Here is a 19,972-nt window from a genome sequence, read left to right as displayed (position 1 = left end):
ACGCCTCATATGGAGTAGTGTCGGGTGCAGGAGGCCGCCAGACGGGACAGAGGATGGAGATTCCCGAGGTGGCACAGATTTACCAAGAACCTGAACCTTGACACACATTTCCGCGTACCGTTTTGGGGATCATGTGGGGTTTGAGGCTGTCCATTTTTGATTGCAAGATGCCAAACTGGAGAAGAGATCCTCAAGCGGAGCCTCGATTAAGTGATCGGCAACAACAATGTCTGATTAATCAGTAGGGGGGATTCATTCCCCCAGGTACTGTATTGACGGAAGAAGCCATGCTACTATCCTCCTTGGGGCCTTGAGCTTTGGGCATGTCCACGATTATCAAAAATAACGGGGCAGACCTTGTGGTGCTCGTGCGAGATATTGGATGAAAAAGCGCGACGATAAATGCGATGGGGCTCCTCTCCTGGAACTTGTCCACCCATCCTCGTTTCCGCCAGCTCGGTACCAGTTGGTAACTGGTCAAGTGACTGAACATAGCCTCGGGGAATCAATAGCTTAACGGACTCTGGTGAGATGTTCCGGTTACACAAAGTCCATGCATCTCACATGTCATTCGACGGCAGTTAAAGATTTCTCCAAACCCGCAGTCTCTCAACAGTCAACACCACAAAGAAGCTGCCTTCAAGTCCATTTTTCATAATCCGGGAAATACTTCTCGTGAATCCTATTGGCGTAGTCCGTCACCGCGTCCAAAGACTTGACTAGTAGCCTTGACTCCGGAGAACTAAAAATCATCAGCACGTTCCCTCTCCAACAACAATCTCACAACCCACTCACCTCTCCGCAACCAACGCCGAACTAACAAACCCGAACACCGCCGCATCACAACTCGTCGGCCCCTCCCCACCCAAACACCAGAAACATTCTTTCCCCTCCGAAGACGGCTTCTTCTTCCTACTCTCCCCCAACATCCCATTCAAACTCGCCCAAATCTCGCGACTGAACCCCCTCGCCTCCGCCGCTGAGAACCGTCCCGTGCCCTGCCCATGAAGCGTCTTCACGTGACTCCGATAAATCATCCCCCCCACAAGCCACCGCACCAGCCACGGCGCATCTTCAAGCACCTGGTCCCTCTGCACGTAGAAATTATCAATCCAACGTTCCCGCATGTTGAAAAAATACAACTTATCCTCGAACAAAGCCTGCATTGCGAGATCCACCGCTTTCTCGGTTCCACTCAAGTTCGCGTTCAGGTCTTGCATGAGGCCGGCGGTGACAAAATGTTGGGCGATGAGGGACGAGTCGCCGATTGTGAGCGGGGGCGAAGAAGGCTCGGTTTTGGATGCGATTGAGATGTAGGGGATCTTTCCAGTTGGTGCTGTTCGCGGGTTGCCTGCTTCTGTGGTGTATCTTATGCCTGCGAGACGGAGGCGGAGCTCGAGTTTAGTGACGAATGGAGACCATACGTAGACGCCATTTTGCTTCCATCCCCGGAAGAGGGCGATGTCGAGGTCGCTTGATTTTGAAGTGGCTTCCATCGGAGATATTTTAGTTCAGAATGCGGGATGGGAGGGGTAAGTAGTTGTGAATATATCCTCGAAGGATTGCACGCGTCAGACCACGATGGCCAGGCTCGGCCTTTCGAGATTCGCGAAGTCCGGTGACTGTCGCGAAGATTGATCGCAGAATGATCCGTGCGAGAATAGGGGGGCCATGTGGGCCCCAGCCGCCAGCACTTCATTGTTCAGAATGTCCGAGGTCCGAAGGAACATCATACGTGAAAATCACCAGGACGAGGATTCATGTTCTTTGCTGTCCGAATCGCTCTTAACAACTGCAAGTGAAAACTGGAATACTGTGACTAGCACGTCTAAGCAATTTAGCCCGCCCTGCATTTAGAATCACAGTCGACGCAGCTGAGTTCAGAAAGCTAATTTTGCACTCTACTCAATTGCTTTGCTAACACTTCGAAATTCCCCCCCCCCCTCCATAAACGATTGACTCCTTAAACGCGAGGAAAACATCCTTCCCAAGAACTACCTGAATTTTCCTTATCCCTTTCTTCTCGATCATAATCCGTTTCCTCGTTCAGAAAATATGGAGTGTTTTCCATGGATAGAGGGGTAAGCGAGACTTTCTTTAGTCCACGCAAAGAGAAACCCTTCAAGATTGAAGGATCTTGGAAGAAAATTTCATTAGAGAAACCGAGATTGCGCGAAAGGAGGCTAAACAATATTGTGCTGCAAACGCTCACTTTTTCCCCATTCCGATATCACCCAATTCCACAATAACCTCCCCTTAACCCTCCATTCTCCTTTATCCATCCCTACCAATCCTCTGCCAAAATCATGTCGTTGAAACATGTGAATGATAAGGTTCTGGAACACTGAAATGAGACGAATTGTCCTGAATGCATCGCAGATTAAAGCGGTTGATCTGAAGAAAAGGGGTCTTCCACCTCCGAATTACTCATGTAGAGGTTCCAAGCATTTCCCTCCGCAGATTGAGCTTTAAAGTCCGCCCAAGATTGGTTGAATGCGCTGGTGTCATCCTCATTCATAACATCGTTGTCTGGATTCATACCAAACAGTCCATCGTCCAAATTCCAGGTGCTTTCTGCGTTAGCTGAAAATGACTCGGAAGACGCAACATGAGACTGAGAGGTTGACAGAGAAGCACTGTCGATTGTGTTGTGAAATGACGAGGGATGCCGTGATTGAAGGCCAGAAGTGTTGCTGCTGTAACCAGAATCAGATGGGTCCTTGCCATCAGGAGCTTTCGAGGCGTTATTTTGCAGGTCAGAAACCTCCAGGCGGGACCGTAAATGAGATTGAGGTGACGGAGGGTGGAAGAAGGGAGGAGTAATGCGCCCGAAGGAAAGCTCAGCTGTTCCGTTCGCGGTCAAGGACATGTCGTTTCTCGTCTCTCTCATTGATATCATTGGAAAGTCTGGACTTGTAGGATTTATCGAAGGTGTAGCAGTCGCTCTTCCTCCTGAAGATCGATATCTTGTTGATATCAAATCCTGGCAATCTCTGACGATGTCCATAAATCTATTTCTCAAGTTCTCTTCGATAGGTTGTGACTGGTTCTGGATGCTTTCCTCTAGTGCGGCTCTCACGGCCCGTGGTAATTCTCGGCGGTAGTATTCATCATAGTCGGCCAGTTGTCGCGAATCAGGGGACAGAGCAGTATCTTCTTGAACAGTCTCAAAGTCTATGGTGGGGCAGTTAGCACAAGCTCTCAGTTGCAGAGAGATTTCAATTTCACGATGGTCTGTCGATCGCCTCTTCATAGCTCGCCGAAACAGTGTTACTTTATTGACATTCAGGTGAAAGGGACTTACAGGGGCTGGGTGTCATCTCGTTGGGAAACAGTAATTCATATATATCCCGCCATCTTTCTGCTTCGGTTTGGTCTCGTGCTTTTTTCTTGCTTCGAAGCTTCTCGGCGATTTTAGGGGTCACCCCATCAGTGTGCTCGATATGTCTGACTTCGCATCCTTCGGGGGTTTGGGCATGCAATGTTACTGCGTCTGGGTCTTTAAAGAGTTTCTGGCATCGTTGACAAGGAAATATACGGTGATACTTGTACAAATGGGCCCTGCGGTAGTTCAGTCCTGCAAACGTGAGAAAATGTTACGGTTTCTTACTTAACCCGAGCAACAGTATCTAGCGGGGTTAAGGCGCAAGAGCGCCAATGCTGCACGCAATATTTCCGAGGGTCTCTCTTCCGATAAGGACACGCGAATTTGGTGTTGCCGTCTTGGGTTTGACACGGAGATACGAACGTTTTAGGCTTTTTCGGGCTTCTGCCATCCCCATTGTCTTGATCATCATCTTCGCCTTCCCTGCTGTGCCGTCCAAGCACACTCCGGGGATACTTCTGGCTGTTGTTATTCGTCGTGCTGAACGAGTTGGAGCCTGTATTTTGTGTTGAATCTTCTCCCCCTTCAGAAGCTGTCTGCTTATTATCGTTTAGGTTTTCGTCTGCGTCCATTGAGCCGGTACCAGGACTGGGATTTCCACTCAAGCATCTGTGAGCGAGACCGCATCATATAATATATTTAGAAAGAGGCAGCATTTAAAACTTACAGGATCGTTCCGCTCTCCTGATCAAAAATTGCCCAAAATTCCTTCATGATTCTATCAATCAGCTCTTCTTTCATTGGTGAAAATACGGGCCGCATCAGGGTTTCATTCATTTGATCTTGGGAAAATAAGCTTTCTTGCGAAAAGGCCGAAAAATCGGCAAAGTGGAGGTCTTGGAGGCTTCCAGTGATTTCATCTTCGCCCCAGTCCGTATCGTCTTCTGTGAAGGATGAAAGAGTGTTGTTTCTGGTGGGAGAGACATGAGGCAAGTCTAGAGGCAGTTGCATGGCGTTGCTATATTCGCTGGTTGGGGACACCAGGCTTTGAGAGCGAGATTTAGCGGACGTGGGGTATGCTTCTTCGCGAACCAATGCTGGCACTCCTTCTCTATCAGCAGAAACAGCGATCTCTTTAACTGGAGGGTGGGCAGTCGCGTCCGTTGCTTGTTTCTCGGATATATCTGCCTCTTTTCTCTTCTCTGCCATCAATGCCCTCTCCTTCGCTGTCATCTCTAGTAGGGCATCATCATCCGTGCGCATCTGAATACTTCGGTGGAAATCGCGTATAATGCAATCAGCGACTTCGAGGTCAATTGGTCTCACATCTATAAGCAGAGTCAGAATCTAATATTTAGGAAAAGAAGGGCATGATAATATAAGGATGTTCAGGAAATGAGAATATCCTGACCTACGAGTGCGTTGATTTTGGCTGCGCACTCCTTGTACTGCCCATCGGTCATCATATCCAGGCTCAGTTGTGCTGCTCTTAACTTGACAGAGCTCCAGCTCCTCGGACGTCGATCCCAGAAAGCGTGCTCGGGGTTGCACGGAAAGGTATGTTCATTGAAAATTAGATTTTGCCGTTGACTTTCGGTTCCGGGTGAGGAATGGACACCTTCAACATGCGAAAGGACCTCTCGTATATGGCTTGCGTCCCCCAAAAAGTTCTCACAATGCCCCTGCTGCAGATGTCTCTTGAATTCTCATCAGTATTTGAGCCCGCAGTTATCTGCTGAGATTTTATTCAGACGAACCTTTATATTGAGGAAGAATTTGCCGCAATTCCTGCAAGGGAGCCTCTCTGCCTTCTCAACGATTTTCTTTGCCTTGCGCTGTTCGATGGCTATCGCCGCTCTGGAAGCTTGGGAGAAATTCCGAGCAGCAGACGAGGATATTGGAGAACTGAGCTGGTACCAGCTCCCCATTTCTTCTTCTGTAAGAAGCGACTCGCCATATTTGTTCTGAGCTAGATGCGTCGCTTGAAAGGACTCGTGAGATGGTTGATTGGCAAACCTTAGAGAACAGTCGTCAAATGTCATTGGGAATTTATGCAATTCGTTTACTAAGACAATTGTTAGCCTTCGAGGTTGATACGGAGAAGAGACGAAGACAAATTCTCTGTAAAACTCGACAGAGCTCTGAGAAGTTCCGATGCCAATCTTAGAGCTAGACGATAGTCGGGGCTGAATGAAGAGATATCTACCTGGCAAAGCAAGTCCGGCCAATGCAGTCTCTGAATCTACATCCGACAACGGCTTGAATTGTGGCTCGGATGTTGTATCAAAGAAAGGAAGAATATAATCTTCCGAATTCCACGAGGAGGTCACCGTCGAACTATCTGAAGTCGATAAACCAACACTATCATGCACTTCATCGATATCAGAGCACCCATTTGTACTTCCAGAATGTCTGCCCTCGCGTAATATTCCCTGGCGATTCATGTATGACCGTGCCAGCAATTTTATCGGAACTTGCGAATTTTTACTATGAAACATAGGACGAGGGGAATTCGGGGGATTGAAATAAGAAGCAGAAGTGAAAGATGAACTGTTAATTTCTGGAAGATTGATGTTCATTTGTTGCTGTATTGGGCGTCCGGGTCGGGAAGACAACGGACTGCTTCTTGTTCCAGGAGGCCCAAGGTGGCAACGCGGTGATGCTAGTCCTCCCAAGATAGAAAACGGCGGCTGTGAGTAGCCAGGTAGATATTGTGGATAGTTGTGATGGTCAACCTGGAGTTCCAACGTCCCGGGGTGGGTAATGCTTATGCTATCTTGTTCTTGTTGTTGCTCCGCCATGACATTCTTCATGTTCTGCTGTACTGGGTCGTTTTGCGAAGAATGATTCTTATGGCCTCTAACATCTTGGCCGCTGGGACCGTCTCGCCGGCTTTGAGGAGGCAATTGAAGTATGACACGGGTGGCAGCCGCAGACCCGTTTTGGGCGAACGATTGCGACTCTTCCATTGTGCCTGTAAAGAGGTGCCGTTCTGTATAGTCGAGTTGAATACCACTTCAAATCGTCAAAGCTCAGATTCGAGCTTGAGGGTACTGTGAGAACCATTATTTCAGTAATAGATTTCCCCATTACATAAATGTCGTATTTAGGAGTTCAAAAATAGTACTTACAACAGCAAGGAATGTCCCCGAGGCTCTCTGCAACAGTCTTGCAGGGTTAGTGGACACACTGCAGAACGAGGCTGTGGGTTGTTGTCGCCTCGGTGATTGGACCCGATCGTTTCAACTTTAGTTTGGACTTGACTCGTACAACACAATGCAAATATCATCACCGTATTGCTGTTGATGAAGACGCTCTGCAAAGTGTATGCGTTTGCACGACGAAGGGAGGGTTGTGTGGAGGTACGGAGGGGCGACAAGGAGGCTGGTGAGGCTGAAAATGAACAAGGATTAATGCACGCCTGCGCAATTCTCAACTTCGAATATTGCACACGTGACTATGTACCGACGCTCAGTTAAATAATGAGAGGAGGTCGTGCTGTGGACGCAAATGTGCAAATCTAACGTGATGAACCTCACACTGGAGGATTTGGAACTTGAGATTTTCAATGGATAGTGACGAGCTGTATAAAATGACCCCTAGCGACTTGCTGCCGCTCTTTTCGCACTTCTTCCTCGGTCACAGTCAAATTCTCATGTAACTTCAAACCTAGATCCAAGACAACCTCGGTCTATATCAATCCAAAGTCTAGATCTGAACCGAGCCAAGGATCTCTCGTCCCATCGTCCCGAACTCCGAAGCAAACCATGTCTGAGAGCTCTTCCTATACCATGACATCCGGCTTTTACTATCAAAGGACCTTCTCAAGGTACGCAAAAATCTCTCCCCGGTACCGGCGTAATTCTTCTAACTTTTATTCGCAGTCAGGAAGCCCAGGCGGAGCCGTCGATGTCCCTGGACAGAAGTGTCTATGACATGCCGCATGTGATGGAACGTCTCGCTCGAGGACACAGAACAACGGTAGAGGAATATGTGAATCGAGCCACTCAGCACATCAAGGCGTTTGATCGGGCGTTCAATGGGCATCAAGCAAGAACGACGGAGTTCCATGCTAGATTTTGACGGAAGGGTGGATTAATTTTGGGATTGGGCCACTTGGCAGATCAAGGCGTTTGTGATAATGTTTACTGGCCATTGGAAACGAGAATCCAAGTTGCAAGCGAGACGTTGAGGGTGTCAAGAAATGATCCAACTAGGCTGGAACTTTCCATTCGGAGTTTTGAATTGTACTTTTGGATTAATACACGCTGTAGATTACTTGCATCTTCGCATCTTACACTCCTTTATCACCACGTTTCCCCTCCCTCTTCTTCCTGTCCTCCTCCTGACTGCGACTCGTCTGCAAACTCATCTCCTCAATCCGCCTCGACCTGACCCTTTGCAGCGACCTCGGCAGCTCCTCTTCACTCTCTTTCTTCTGCCTCTCAAACTCTTCATTCTCGCTTCGCTTCTTCTCCCCACCCGAAAACGTCGTCGTCCTCCGTTTCTTAACTTGCGGATCCGGAACCGTATCCCTCTGCTCATTCTGCTCATCGCCCACCATAACATCCGCTCCTCCCTCTCTTCCCATTTCATCGTCTCGAGCACCACGATCGATGCGGTTGACATATTCTTGATAAGTAGGCCTCGTCAACATCCCACTCCGAAATTCATTAGCACCCACCAGCAACTTCACAAGATCAATCAACTCCTCAAGATACTCAATAACCTCAATCTGCCCCGCGCTTGCCGCATTCCAACTCAAGAATTTCTGCCGCACAACGTGCTTCACCATGCTCATTTCAATCTCGCTCCTTTCACTATCCGCCAATTTCTCAGTACCACCTGCGAGCACAACTTCTCTTACACGATTTACCATGCGGAGATGTGCGAGACGAGCAGAAGGCAGGAATTGCGGGAGTGGGAGTTTAGTGGTGAGCGCTTCGTGGACCGCGAACAGGATCAGCGTTATGCTGCCCGCGACGTTGCGGCGGTAGGGATAGACTTTCTCATTCAGTTCCTCGAGGACGCTGGAGCCATATTCTTGGCGCAGGTGCAGCATGTTGTCCATCCTGTCTACCACTGCATACAACACATAAAGTATTTCCGCGTACACGAGAGCCAGGCCTTTGAATGAGCCTTTTAGACGAGGTTCGTTGGCGCAGAAGGGGAGGAAGGTTTCCGCTGCTGTGAGCGCGCCTTGGGCTTTTCCTTTTGCGCGTTCGAAGCGAGCGTAGACGTCGGTGGAGTGGACGTCGACGTTTGTTTGCATTTCGATGCCGTAGGCGAGACAGGCTTCCATTTCGTTGATCTGGCGGATGGAGGCGGCGAGGGATTCGACAAGGCGGTCTCGTGCTCGGACGGGGAGAAAGGCGACTTCGACGATGAGTGCTACGACGCCACCGATGAGGAAGGCGATGAGTCGTTTGAGGAAGTTCTCGGTTGCGGTTCCTAGGACGGTCTTGTCTACTGTTGCTAAGGCGACGATGCTCATGGAAATTATGGAGACCATTCCGGCTTTGATATATTTGCTTCCAAGCTGGATGTAGGTTGAGGGAATGATCCCCATGACGAGAATCACCACGCAGACAACCCGATTCCCGTTGTGGGCTTGATAGGCAGCATAACCCCAGACACAACCTATCGTCGTGCCAACTGCTCGTAGCGTGAAGGTCATGACTGACGTGCCGATGGCAACTTCAGTGATCAGCACGAGCTGGAGTGCAGCCCACAGTCCTCGATTCAAAGAATACCATTCATTCCATTGATGCAAGAATGCCGGCCAGGTGACAAGGAAGACAGCTATCGTAAGCTTGAGAGCATATAGCAGATCGTCACTTCCAACCAAGTACTCGATGGCGTCTGCCAGGCCATTTCGCAGGCGGTGGATCAATCCGCCCTTCTCAGCCTTCTTTGATAACGCCTTAACTGTACGTCTTCTAGGTGGTGGTGATTGAGACTGAGATTCTGTAGGAGGAGCAGATTCAACATCTTTCTTCTTGAGAAGACGTTCCTTGCTGTTGATGGAATCGCCATCCTCCTGATTATTGTCCCTCTTCCCGGTTCGTGCATCCTTTCTGCCTTGTTCAGGCAAAGCAAGAGCGTCCTCTTCGCCACCAGAAACAAGCCATTTCTGCCAATTGATTTGAGGCGCATAAAGTCGTCGTCGATCGTGTCTCGCTTGACGTTTCTCAACCAATATTCGAGACTGGTTGAGCATTTCCAAAGTACGCAGAGCAGCTTGACGGAGATTTAAGAGGAAAGATGAGATCAGGAATGTTTCCATGCGAGGCATAATATCAACTTGTGGATGGTCGAGATCGCGTAACGAGGCGGCGCCTTCTAGAGCTGTTGCAGAATCTTTGTCAAACTCTGCTATAGCCGTTGTTAAGATGTCAACCCGGATGTCGATTTCAGCTAGCTCGATGCCGCTTGGGGCTCGAGCCCCGGAGGGTAGCTTTGGTACATCGTAGCAGTATGCTAAGCATGAGGTTACGACATCCACACTTCTGTCAATCTTCTCCTGAAGATCGGCCAGCGGTTTTGAAATGCGAGATACAAGATATCTCAGTAGCTCCACATCGCCAGATTGGATCTCTTTCTTCGGCTTGACAAGTTCAAGATCTTCAATCTCTCTTTCCAACCTCGTCTTGCTTTTGTTCTTCTTCTTCTTCTTCTTCCTCTTGTTCTTATTCTTCTTCTCATTCGTGGACTCGTCATGCGAACCATCAACACCAGTACTAGGCCTTGAGGACTCGTCTCCAGGGATGATATTTGCAGCTTCAGCACTTTTCAGTTCAGGCTCCTCTTTAGCCTCTTCGTTTCTCTTACCACTTTCATCGCCCATGAGTGCATATTTGCTCTCGCATGCTCCAATCAGCGCAATAGTATTCGCTACCAGCTTCTTCATGTAAGTGTCGCTGATTGGCTTCACATCTCCAGGAGGCAAGACTGCCCAAGCTAACTCAAAATTACACTCCTGCTGTGCTGCCTTGCAGCTAGCAAGCTGCGTGCGCAATTTGGCCTTCTGATCAGTAAGAGACTTGAGCTTGACTGGTTCTGGCTTCGGAGCCTCAATTGCCCTCGTCTCGTCCTCGGCTGAGTTCTTTTTCTTGAACAGCTTTCGGATCCTTTCGAGCAATGGATGCTCTTCCCCGTTAGGCTTCTCCTTTGGCTTTTCTGCCAAAGTTGGTACATGAGCGAGGGCTTCACTAGACGTATCGTCTTCTTTGTCGTCTTCTTTCTTCTCACTGCCCTCAGAAATGCTGATAAAATACTTCCCCGCATCCCTCAAAGCACCCACCGTCTCCCCAAGCGTCTCAATGGTAGTTACACCAAGAAACCCACTGGAAAACTCCGGGAAAACCAACGTATTAACCAATAACAGCACCCCAGACGCCGTCAAAATCGGATACAACAGCTGCGTAACTCCCAACTTCGTGACCGCAGTCGCTGTACTCGTCAAGCTTACCACATCAACAATAACCAACAACAGCACAAAAATAAACAGTCTCGGTGTATGGCTTCTCAAAAATCCATGAACCATCAATGCCACCACCAAGAACAGTCCTTTTATAGTGTACGCCGCGGGAGGATTATGTCCGTACACAAGGCTCGAGAGGTACAACCCAAACGAAGACCATCCTATGCCAACCAATGACCCAGAGACAGCGAGTACTAGCGCTTCAGCCATCTGCCCGAATCGTCGACCGGGATGTCCGAAGACGGTGGTGATGGGTGCTAGGTAGGCGGCTTTTCCATACACGCGGACGACGGCCGGGAGCAAGGCGATTATGATGGCAATTGTGGTTGCGAGGGTGTTCTTTAGCATCCGCTGCCAGAGATGGTTCGTGAGGAGGTTGCTCCATATTGCGTCTGCGCGTCTTTCGAGCCATGACAGGAAATCTTTTGGTGCTTTCTTGGCTTTGGAGGTGAGGCCCATTATGGGAAGGGTTTATGGGGTTTGGATAGCTTGTCGAATTCCGTAGGCGGCCGTGTTAAAGGAAGGTTGAGGTGCGTCGTCATCGTATCTAGGGGGAGAGTCGGTGCAATGTTCGAAGCATAAGTAGGTCAATGGATCTTCCAGAGCATTAAATATCGTGAGAGGGGGTGAGTGACCCAAAATATGTACGAGAACGCATAAGGTTGAAGCTGTCGAAGATTTGTGGAGCTCTGGAAGATTTGTAGAAGGTTGATATTCGGTTGCGCGACTTGATTTCTCGATCACCGTATGTCCACCCCTCGTGCCCCGCCATCGAGATTCCAGGCTACCAACTTGTAAGTCAGCCAGACAACAACCAACATCTTTTGAATAGCAAGAGTTGCTTTCCAACCTCCATCGAGATGGCGCCCTCTTCATCCCTCATAGTAAGATCCTGATCTTTCCAACTGCAACACATCCCTAACCCCCACCAGGCAAAGCTCAAAGTCCAACTCAAGCTCTCCATCGCGCGCCTGCGAATGGTCCAACAAAAAGACGAAGCAGTATCCAAACAACAACGTCGGGCAATGGCCCAACTGCTCGAAGCCGGCAAAATCGAGTCCGCAAGAATTCGCGTCGAGAACATAATCCGATCCGATATCACCACCGAGCTGCACGAAATCCTCGAGCTCTACTGCGAACTCCTTTTGGCACGAACAGGACTCATGGAATCGCCGACCTGTGACCCAGGCCTGGAGGAGGCGGTCAAGTCACTTATTTATGCGGCGCCGAGGACGGATGTTAAGGAGTTGCAGCAGGTGAGGTTGTTGCTGGTGGAGAAGTTCGGGAAGGAATTTGCGCTGGAGGCGGTGGAGAATAGTGATGGGAAGGTTAGTGAGAAGGTGCTTAAGAAGCTTGCTGTTACGCCTCCTCCACCAGAGCTCGTAAACGGCTACTTAGAAGAGATTGCGAGGACATACGGAGTAGATTGGCCGAAGAAAGCGAAGGAGGAACTTGGGGAGCCGCCAGGGTATGATGATGATGACGATGAGAATCCGAGTGGAGGGCAGGCGCAGAAGAATTTGGAGGAGCCGATTTTGGCTGGTGGGGGAAAGGTGGATAGGGAGAGAGAGGAGAGAGAGGCGTTGAGTAAGGCGACGCCGCCGAGGAGTTTTGGCCCGGGCAGTCCGTTAAGGGTTAATCCCCCAAGTCCGAGTACGGATAATTTGCATCCGAGGGTCAAGGGCACACTGGATTTGAAACCGACGAAGAAGATGCAGGATGCTAGTGCTGGGAAGGGGACACAGAGTAAGGGGCCGGTTGGGGGAATGATACCAGATGTGGATGAGTTGGCGAAGAGGTTTGCGGCGTTAAAGAAGTGAGGTGATCAGGAAGGTAATGCATACTCGGAGTATAGGCGTTAGTGAGACTTGGGGGTTAATAGTATTATAAATGAAGCTAGAATTCGGAGTGTCTGAATGCCTAATTGTTCTTTTCTATATTGGAGGGTGTACGAGACCGCGTGGAACATTACCAGTCCATCAAATTCGCCCCCCCTTCTCAGTAACTTCTAGGTAAGCCCAAAACCTTCTCCCCAACATAATTCATGATCATCTCCCTCGACACCGGTGCAATCCTGGGCACAAAACACTCTCTCAGATACCTTTCCACATGATACTCCTGCGCATAACCCATTCCTCCTAAACTCAACACACTCCTCTCACAAGCTGTGAATGCAGCTTCAGCTGCCAAATATTTGGCACTGTTGCAAGCAACTCCAACTGCTGTTTGCGTGATGCTTTCATCAGTCATCGATTGGTCGTAGAGCCTCGCAGCATGATATGTTGCTAATTTGGCTGCTTCAAGATGCATATAGGCATCTGCAAGAGGGTGCTGAATCCCTTGGTTCATGCCGATGGGACGCCCAAACACGACTCGTTCTTTGGCATACTTCGAAGCTCGGTAAAGTGCAGCATAGCCAAGTCCCAACGCCTCTCCAGCAAGCAGACACCTCTCGGCATTCATTCCATGCAGCACAATCCTGAATCCTTGACCTTCTTTCCCAATCAATGAATCGGCTGGAATGGTGTAGCTATCAAAGAAGACCTCGTTAGCATCTATTGCTCTTCCTCCCATTTTCCTAATTCTCTTGAGCTCCAGTCCAGGTTGCTTGGGATCGAAGTCAATGAAGAAGAGGGAGAGACCTTCTGAGGCTTTCTTGACTTCTTCTAACGGTGTTGTTCGGGCAAGGAGAACCATCTTGGTCGCTACTTGAGCTGACGAAATCCATATCTTCTGGCCGGAGATTTTGTAATTGTTGCCATCTCGGACTGCTTGAGTTCGGAGCTTCAAGGTCTCCAGGCCTGTATTCGGTTCTGTCACCCCGAAACAAACTCGCCACTCGCCATTGATGAGTTTTGGCAGCATCCGTTTTCGTTGCTCGGGAGTTGCGAATTTGGCGACTGGTTGAGTTGCATATACATCTTCCAGGGAGTGAGCAAATACACTGAATTGGAGCCAGGATTTCTTACTCGCATGGATTGACTGAGCTCCGGCCATACCAGCACCGCTCCTACGGGGATTTAGAACTCCAAGTAGTGAACCAAGTTTTAAGTAGACTCACTCTGAAATGGTATGTAACATCATTGTTGCCTCTGAGATGCCCAGCCCGGACCCGCCCAGTTCCTCCGGGAGAGCGATTCCAATCCATCCATCCTTTGATAATGCCGCATGTAACTCATGGGGATACTCTCCTGATTCGTCATGTGCAGCCCAGTATTCCTGGCGCCCTTTCAGAACAAGACACACAAAATAATGACTAGATTTACGAACTCACGTCGGGAAAGTTTGAGCATATTTTGGCAATTGCTTCTCTAACTTGCAATTGAGTATCTGAGAATCCACTTGTTTCCATCAATGTATTTGCTCGGCGTGGGATTGAAATTGAAAATTGTCTTGAAGCAGAAAATGGGATGCGGCTGTGGTGACGAGGGGCAAAGCCGATGCATCTTGGGACAATTCGCTGCATTCTGAACTCTTTGCCTGGATGCAAGAAAAGGTATACAGAGGTTCACGGTTTGAGAAAATCTGAAGCAAGAAGAAACAAATGAAATACGGGAAATGGAAAAGAAGCACAGAGTTGAAAGAAGTTCAGGAAGTTGTTTTCCCCTCGAAGTTGATGAGGGGAAGTTCTTGTTCCCGATAATTGCCGGCTGCCAACTTTGGCTCCCAGGTCACGTGCCAATCGCGTCCATGGCCCGAGCCAGGGAGCTGCAACCAAAACAATGATCCGAGATCTCCAAACCCCCTCGACTCGACAGCTCCAGCATCCAACCACAACGACAATTCGATACTTCGCCAGTGCTAACATAGCTTCACCTTTATACGACATGATCTTATGATCACGAACTCGAAGGTTTCATCCACGTTGTGCTGTTGACAATAGCTCGACGCGCATTGTTTTGATTTGAGATCATGGCGACGATGCGAGCAAACCCGCGACTACAGGTCGGATCAACATCATGGATAACAGAAGAACGGACTGCTGCGCTACAGTTAGTGAACGCAGAAGCTGAAGAGTTTAGCTTTTCTGCGCGAAACGATGTCGATTGGCTGAATGAGCATATGGCTGAGATATTCAGCAAAAACCAGGTGTAAGTAAACAAGCTTTCACTCCTGGACCTAGCTGATCAAATCATTGCAGAAACGTCGCGGAAATCTTCAAAACACCTGGCAAGCTACGCGGAAAGACACCACGAACAGCTCGAAAGGCCAACCCCTTGGAGGCGCGCCCAGTAAGTTAGGTCGAACGCGAGTTGTAGCCCTAGCTGATACCAGACAGCCATTATCAGATGTCTTTTCAGCGACACCACGAGGAGTCCCGAGTCCATTCAAACAAGCGCATTTCGAACGATCAGTTGCTACATTTCAAGTAGCTGAAGATCTACCAACACCGGAAGAGGAGGAGCCTGTTCTAAGCGCAACCGAACCAGCACAACCGTCCCCGCCGAAGCCTCCCGTCCACAATACCCAAGATTCAGGTTACCATGGCAGCCAAGCGGATGAGGCAGCCTACCATATTCAGCCAGCAGCTCACCAACCGACACCGAGAGTATCCCCAGCACGAGTGTCTCTGAAATCTCCTCCTAAGGCTCCCGAAACGATTGAATCCGAAGATGATGATACAAATGTGGTCATATTGGGTCGGGACTCAGAGGAACGGGAAACAACAGCAACAGATGGATCATTCCACTCTGCTAAAGAGGAGCAGACGCGGAAGTTAGCAGAAGTCGCGCCAGAGCCAGAAGTTGATAAGCCCAGCCATGAGCTGGAACAGATTTCACATCCGGTTCTCGAGTCACCACTTCAAAACCGTTACCAACCCCCACCATCACCACAGAAACACTCGCCTGCGCGACCTACGCCGGCAAAATGCTCTCCACCAAAACCGTTACCTGTCCCTGTTGAACAATTGTCCCAACCTCTCTCAGTCGAAGAAGACGAGCAAATGCACGATGTTCAGTCTCCATCCGAAGGATCGAGCCCAATCAGACCTATTCGCAAGAAGAGCAGCTTCAGCTTTGCATCTTTACCCGCTCGAGAGCCGCTCACAACGAAGCAGAGTATTGGCAACCGTGTTTCGCGCACCAGCCATATCGATCCATCGAGGACTAGCTACTTCGGTCGATTGACAGGAGGAAAGAGTCTAGGGAATGCCAGACAAGAGGATAGAGACGAAGATGATATGGATATTGATGAACTCAATGGCCCGGAAGCTAGAGATGACACTGATTCCAAGATGACTCGTCTTCATAACAAAACCTCCACCCAAAGACTTCAAGATCAGATTAGCATGCTTGGGAAATCCCAATCCAATGTTCGACCATCAAAATCGATTGCAAATGCGGCTCCCGTTCAACCAGAACCTGTCCAGGCCAGCCACCCTCCAACAACTCATGAGACACGACAAAAGTCGCCTCTCCGCAAAGAACGCCCTCCGCCGACACCCGGAGCCTTCCCTGAAGATGAAGACAGCTGGATTGGACCCCCGAATGCTGCGGCGGCCGAACCATCAATTTTCAGTCCTCGTCCTCAAATGCCCAAGAGTCATTCTACAGATGTAATGGAGGGCATCCATGGGAAGGATAGCATTGGTGGCGCTCAGTTCAACATTCCAAAACGAGGAGACCAGCATAGAAAATCTCCTGTCCGAGAGCCTGTCATTCCAGAAAGAACAACGAGCACTCTTGGTCACATCAAATCAGTGTCTACTTCAGTTCTCAGATCTCCCAAGAAAGCAGGCTCTCCTGGACATAAGCAGGCTATCTCTGTTTCCAACCCAAATCCATCGATCGGCTCAAACGAACTGGAATCTACAACTCCGCCGAAGTCTCCTTCCCGAAGCTATAGAGGAAGCCCATTGAAAGCAGCAAAGGACAAGTTCTCTTCTATTTTGAAGACTTCGAGAGGCTTGTTTGCTAGCAGCGCTGCCGTCAGTGCTGAAGCCAAATCCTCGACACTATCTCCAGTCAGCACGCGCCTGGGCATAAACCATGCACCCTCTTTCGAAGATATTGTTTCGCAGTCCAGCAAAAGTCCTTCCTATCCGAGCCTGGATCACCATAACGAGAGAGTACCAGACAGCCCAGGTAAAGCCAGCTCCCGAAAGACTCGAGCATCAACAGAGCGGGAAGAACGACGAAAACACGAAGAGGCCAGAGAAGCTAAGGAGGCGAAGGAAGCACTAAAGATGGCTGATCAACTCGAAAAGGCCCGGATGAAGGTCAAGGAAGAAGCAAGAGTCTTTCACCTTGAGAAAGAGCGAGTTGTTGCGATGCAGAAAGAGGTTGCAGCCCGTAAAGAGAAAGAAGCCCAAGCCAAGGCAAGCCATGTTGAAGTCCCGAGAGCAACTCGAACCAGCCCTCGCAAGACCAAGGCGCAATTGGAGGCTGAGGGAATTGCTGCAGCTGCCGCTAGTGTGGATGAACTCGCTGGGAGAGATGTTGAGATGTCAGATGCTTCTCACGCTATGCCCCCACCGGCAATTCCTCGACCAAAGTCTCAAATTGGTCGGCCTGGAGCAAAGCGACCACTCAAACCGGCAAAGGAACCTCACACAAAGGCCAAGCCTCCCACGGTCATCAGAGTCGACACGGGTTCTCAACGTGGCCACCAATATCATCCATCGAACTCAACGCTTGCTGCATCTTTGCAAGACTCGCTGGCATCTTCCCAACAGCCTACCCCATCTCAAGGTTTGAGACACAAGGCCAGTACTAGCTCTATTCAAAGCAAGGCATCCACGAGCAGCTTCAAATCTGCTGCTACCAAAGCATTGGAGGCTGCCGCAAAAAAGAAAGAGCAGGATGAACTTGCTGCGCAACGTAAGAAGGAGGCTAAAATGGAGATTGAGCGACAACGTGCTGTCATCAAGGAGGAAGAGCGCCGCAAAGAAGAACAGCAGCGCCGACAGGAAGCTGAGCGCATGAAGGAGTTGCAGCGTGAGAAAGAACGTGCAGCCGCTGCAGCAGATGCAAAGAAAGCTGCTTCTCGACAGGCAATTGAGAAGAGAAGACTTGAGATGGAGAAGGCCAAGGAGACCAGAGCCCCACCACCAGCAGTCCGACCACAGCCGAGTGGTGATCTCACGCATGCAATGCTCCAGGAGAAGGCACTGCCACCCGTCCCGGTCCCGCGCGCCGAATTGGCACAATCAAAGCCACCGCGAATGGTGAACGCTCCTGCTCAACGGCCCCAACCTCAAGAGGATCTTGGCCGTTCAGTCAGCTCTACATTGCAAAACACCACCAAGGCACCTCCCAAGAGACCCCTCCAACAAGAGTCAGAAGACCATCACCTTCGCCCTACAATTCAGCGCAATGGACCTTCTTATCAACACAATGAGCAGCAATCCAAGCGCCGCAAGACGAGCCAAGAGTTTGATGACGATGAAGACATGACTGAGCCCCAGCCGAAGATGACTGCACCTCCCATTAGGCAATCTAGCAGCCGTCCAAAGGTATGCTTCCAGACTGAAAGGTTGTGAATCATCGTACTAATTATCTACAGGAAATGCAAACCAAGTCGCTGTTTCCCAGTGGATACGCCCCTGCGCCAGCTGCAGGTAACCTCCAGAGGTCAACTCTTATCTCACAGCATAATATGAACCAGGCAAAGGCCACACACCCCATGGATATGGCGCAGGTTTCGAAGGCTCCAATCCCTTTCGCATCAAGCTCGAATCAAGTCCATAATCAAAACCACAAGACTCCAGCTCGACCGGGTGCTCCGAATGGCGGGGCTAAGTCAGGAGCGAAATCGGCCGCGAAGTCATCTCCACGATATCAAAACGGAGAGAATATTGAGCTGCCAGAGATCCATACGGACTCAGAGGATGAGGATTCTGCTGATGATAATTTCGATGCGCCTAGCTGGACGGATTCTCCGGCTCTCCGAAAAGCGATCGCCAGACAGGAGCCCATAGACCCTGCGACAATATTCGGGCAGCCAGGGCCGCTGAACATGGAGGAGGTGTTCAGTAAGAGTAAAGATAGATGGCACAAATTCCGAGCCAGGACGTCCAGTGCCAATTGGACTGGGCAGGATCGATTGACCGAGGATGAGGTCAGAAGAGATTTGGAGGGCAGAGATAGAGTGAGAAGACAAGGAGGATGGACGTATGATTCTATGGTGTAGGAACATGGATGTGGGAAAGAAATGAATTATGAACGAAGATGGGGGCAGGACTGAAGAGGCTTTGGAAAATGCATACATTAGAGATGTTTTTGTATTGTGTAGATTCTTTGGAGAAGCATGCATTCATTCATCGTTATGGTGTTTGGGGTACGGGGGATGAATGAATGGGGTATTGATTGATGCATAGGAGCAATGAATACGAATGATTCTTCACTTTCTGACCTTACCCATATGCTGGATTTAGTATTACATGCAGCCTTACCATCTTCCTGTACATGTGCGTAGCTGACAACGCCTTGCATCAGGGACACCAAGCCGGAGAAATGAGCCATATCACGTGCCTCTACTGATAGGCTGAAGTTGCAGGGATGTTCAGCTTATCGAGACAGCTGGCGGCGGGAAACGCAGCGGAAGATCTGCAGCTGACTTGGCTAGCCGCCTCAGCTGGGCAGCACTGGGAACAGTGCAACACAGCGCGAGAACAGAATCAATTGACCATCTATCTCCTCCTCATAGCATGTTCGAGCCTCGAAGATCGTCTTGAAAGGCTATGGTGATGTCATTTGGCCGTCAGTGCAATCACTGGGCTGTGCTCGGCTAAATTTGAATATTTACCAAAGGGCTGGCTGGCGGCTGAGCACTCTGTTTTTCGCGTCGTTGCACAAGGCATCGTACCACCCTCTTTCCAACGACATCACCCCGCAGATCCTGTGCAATACAGCAAACCCCTCGAGGACTGGCCTGTTGTGGTCCATGGCTCCCGCATATTTGAGCGCGCAGAAGCATTGAGTCGATCGTTCTTTGGCAAAGAGGAGGTCGCGCCGCCACCGGGACGCAGGGCGGTGCTCTCCACGAGCGGGGCTGAACTCCATTGTACGAAGGCAAAACCGAGAAGGAGGAGATCTGTACCAACATCTTGACGGCTTCTGGATATCGCTATCGTGCACTTCTGCTCCGTATCCTTGCGGCTGAGGGACAACAAGCGTGGCTTCTACACGGCAGAGTGGAAAGGAGAGGAGAGAGGATATTTG

At 49.8% G+C, this 19,972-nt stretch overlaps 6 protein-coding genes across 6 annotated transcripts; 2 read left to right on the top strand and 4 right to left on the bottom strand.

The window, feature by feature from the left end:
• Nucleotides 1-289: 289 nt before the first annotated feature.
• Nucleotides 290-1,566, bottom strand: K444DRAFT_576349 (uncharacterized protein). Its single transcript, XM_024877523.1, has 2 exons — nt 796-1,566; nt 290-742 (listed from the first exon to the last, which is right to left on the bottom strand). The coding sequence occupies exons 1-2, from the start codon at nt 1,494-1,496 to the stop codon at nt 640-642; spliced, it is 804 nt and encodes a 267-aa protein (XP_024727584.1). The 5' UTR covers nt 1,497-1,566; the 3' UTR covers nt 290-639.
• A 273-nt stretch (nt 1,567-1,839) lies between these two features.
• On the bottom strand, nt 1,840-4,805 carry K444DRAFT_274932 (uncharacterized protein). The gene is made up of 6 exons (XM_024871494.1): nt 4,741-4,805; nt 4,053-4,653; nt 3,611-3,985; nt 3,305-3,561; nt 2,417-3,174; nt 1,840-2,336 (listed from the first exon to the last, which is right to left on the bottom strand). The coding sequence occupies exons 2-6, from the start codon at nt 4,586-4,588 to the stop codon at nt 2,184-2,186; spliced, it is 2,079 nt and encodes a 692-aa protein (XP_024727583.1). The 5' UTR covers nt 4,589-4,653; nt 4,741-4,805; the 3' UTR covers nt 1,840-2,183.
• A 2,814-nt stretch (nt 4,806-7,619) lies between these two features.
• On the bottom strand, nt 7,620-11,267 carry K444DRAFT_546611 (uncharacterized protein; the record flags this gene model as incomplete). Its single annotated transcript, XM_024876237.1, has 2 exons — nt 7,620-10,430; nt 10,521-11,267. The coding sequence occupies 2 exons, from the start codon at nt 11,265-11,267 to the stop codon at nt 7,620-7,622; spliced, it is 3,558 nt and encodes a 1,185-aa protein (XP_024727582.1).
• A 401-nt stretch (nt 11,268-11,668) lies between these two features.
• K444DRAFT_638021 (DUF292-domain-containing protein) lies at nt 11,669-12,628 on the top strand (the record flags this gene model as incomplete). The annotated part of the gene is made up of 2 exons (XM_024884203.1): nt 11,669-11,692; nt 11,741-12,628. 2 exons carry the CDS (start codon nt 11,669-11,671, stop codon nt 12,626-12,628), a joined length of 912 nt encoding a protein of 303 aa, XP_024727581.1.
• Nucleotides 12,629-12,806: 178 nt separating this feature from the next.
• On the bottom strand, nt 12,807-14,274 carry K444DRAFT_648492 (acyl-CoA dehydrogenase-like protein; the record flags this gene model as incomplete). Its single annotated transcript, XM_024885468.1, has 4 exons — nt 12,807-13,729; nt 13,778-13,818; nt 13,870-14,027; nt 14,083-14,274. 4 exons carry the CDS (start codon nt 14,272-14,274, stop codon nt 12,807-12,809), a joined length of 1,314 nt encoding a protein of 437 aa, XP_024727580.1.
• Nucleotides 14,275-14,558: 284 nt separating this feature from the next.
• Nucleotides 14,559-19,163, top strand: K444DRAFT_576343 (uncharacterized protein). The gene is made up of 4 exons (XM_024877522.1): nt 14,559-14,899; nt 14,950-15,040; nt 15,088-18,264; nt 18,315-19,163. Exons 1-4 carry the CDS (start codon nt 14,721-14,723, stop codon nt 18,939-18,941), a joined length of 4,074 nt encoding a protein of 1,357 aa, XP_024727579.1. The 5' UTR covers nt 14,559-14,720; the 3' UTR covers nt 18,942-19,163.
• The last annotated feature ends 809 nt before the right edge of the window (nt 19,164-19,972 follow it).

Source organism: Hyaloscypha bicolor (assembly GCF_002865645.1).
Source record: "Hyaloscypha bicolor E unplaced genomic scaffold K444scaffold_183, whole genome shotgun sequence".
NCBI classification, from domain to species: domain Eukaryota; kingdom Fungi; phylum Ascomycota; class Leotiomycetes; order Helotiales; family Hyaloscyphaceae; genus Hyaloscypha; species Hyaloscypha bicolor.
Note: the sequence above shows the minus strand (reverse complement) of the source record. Positions and strands in the feature narration are given on the sequence as shown.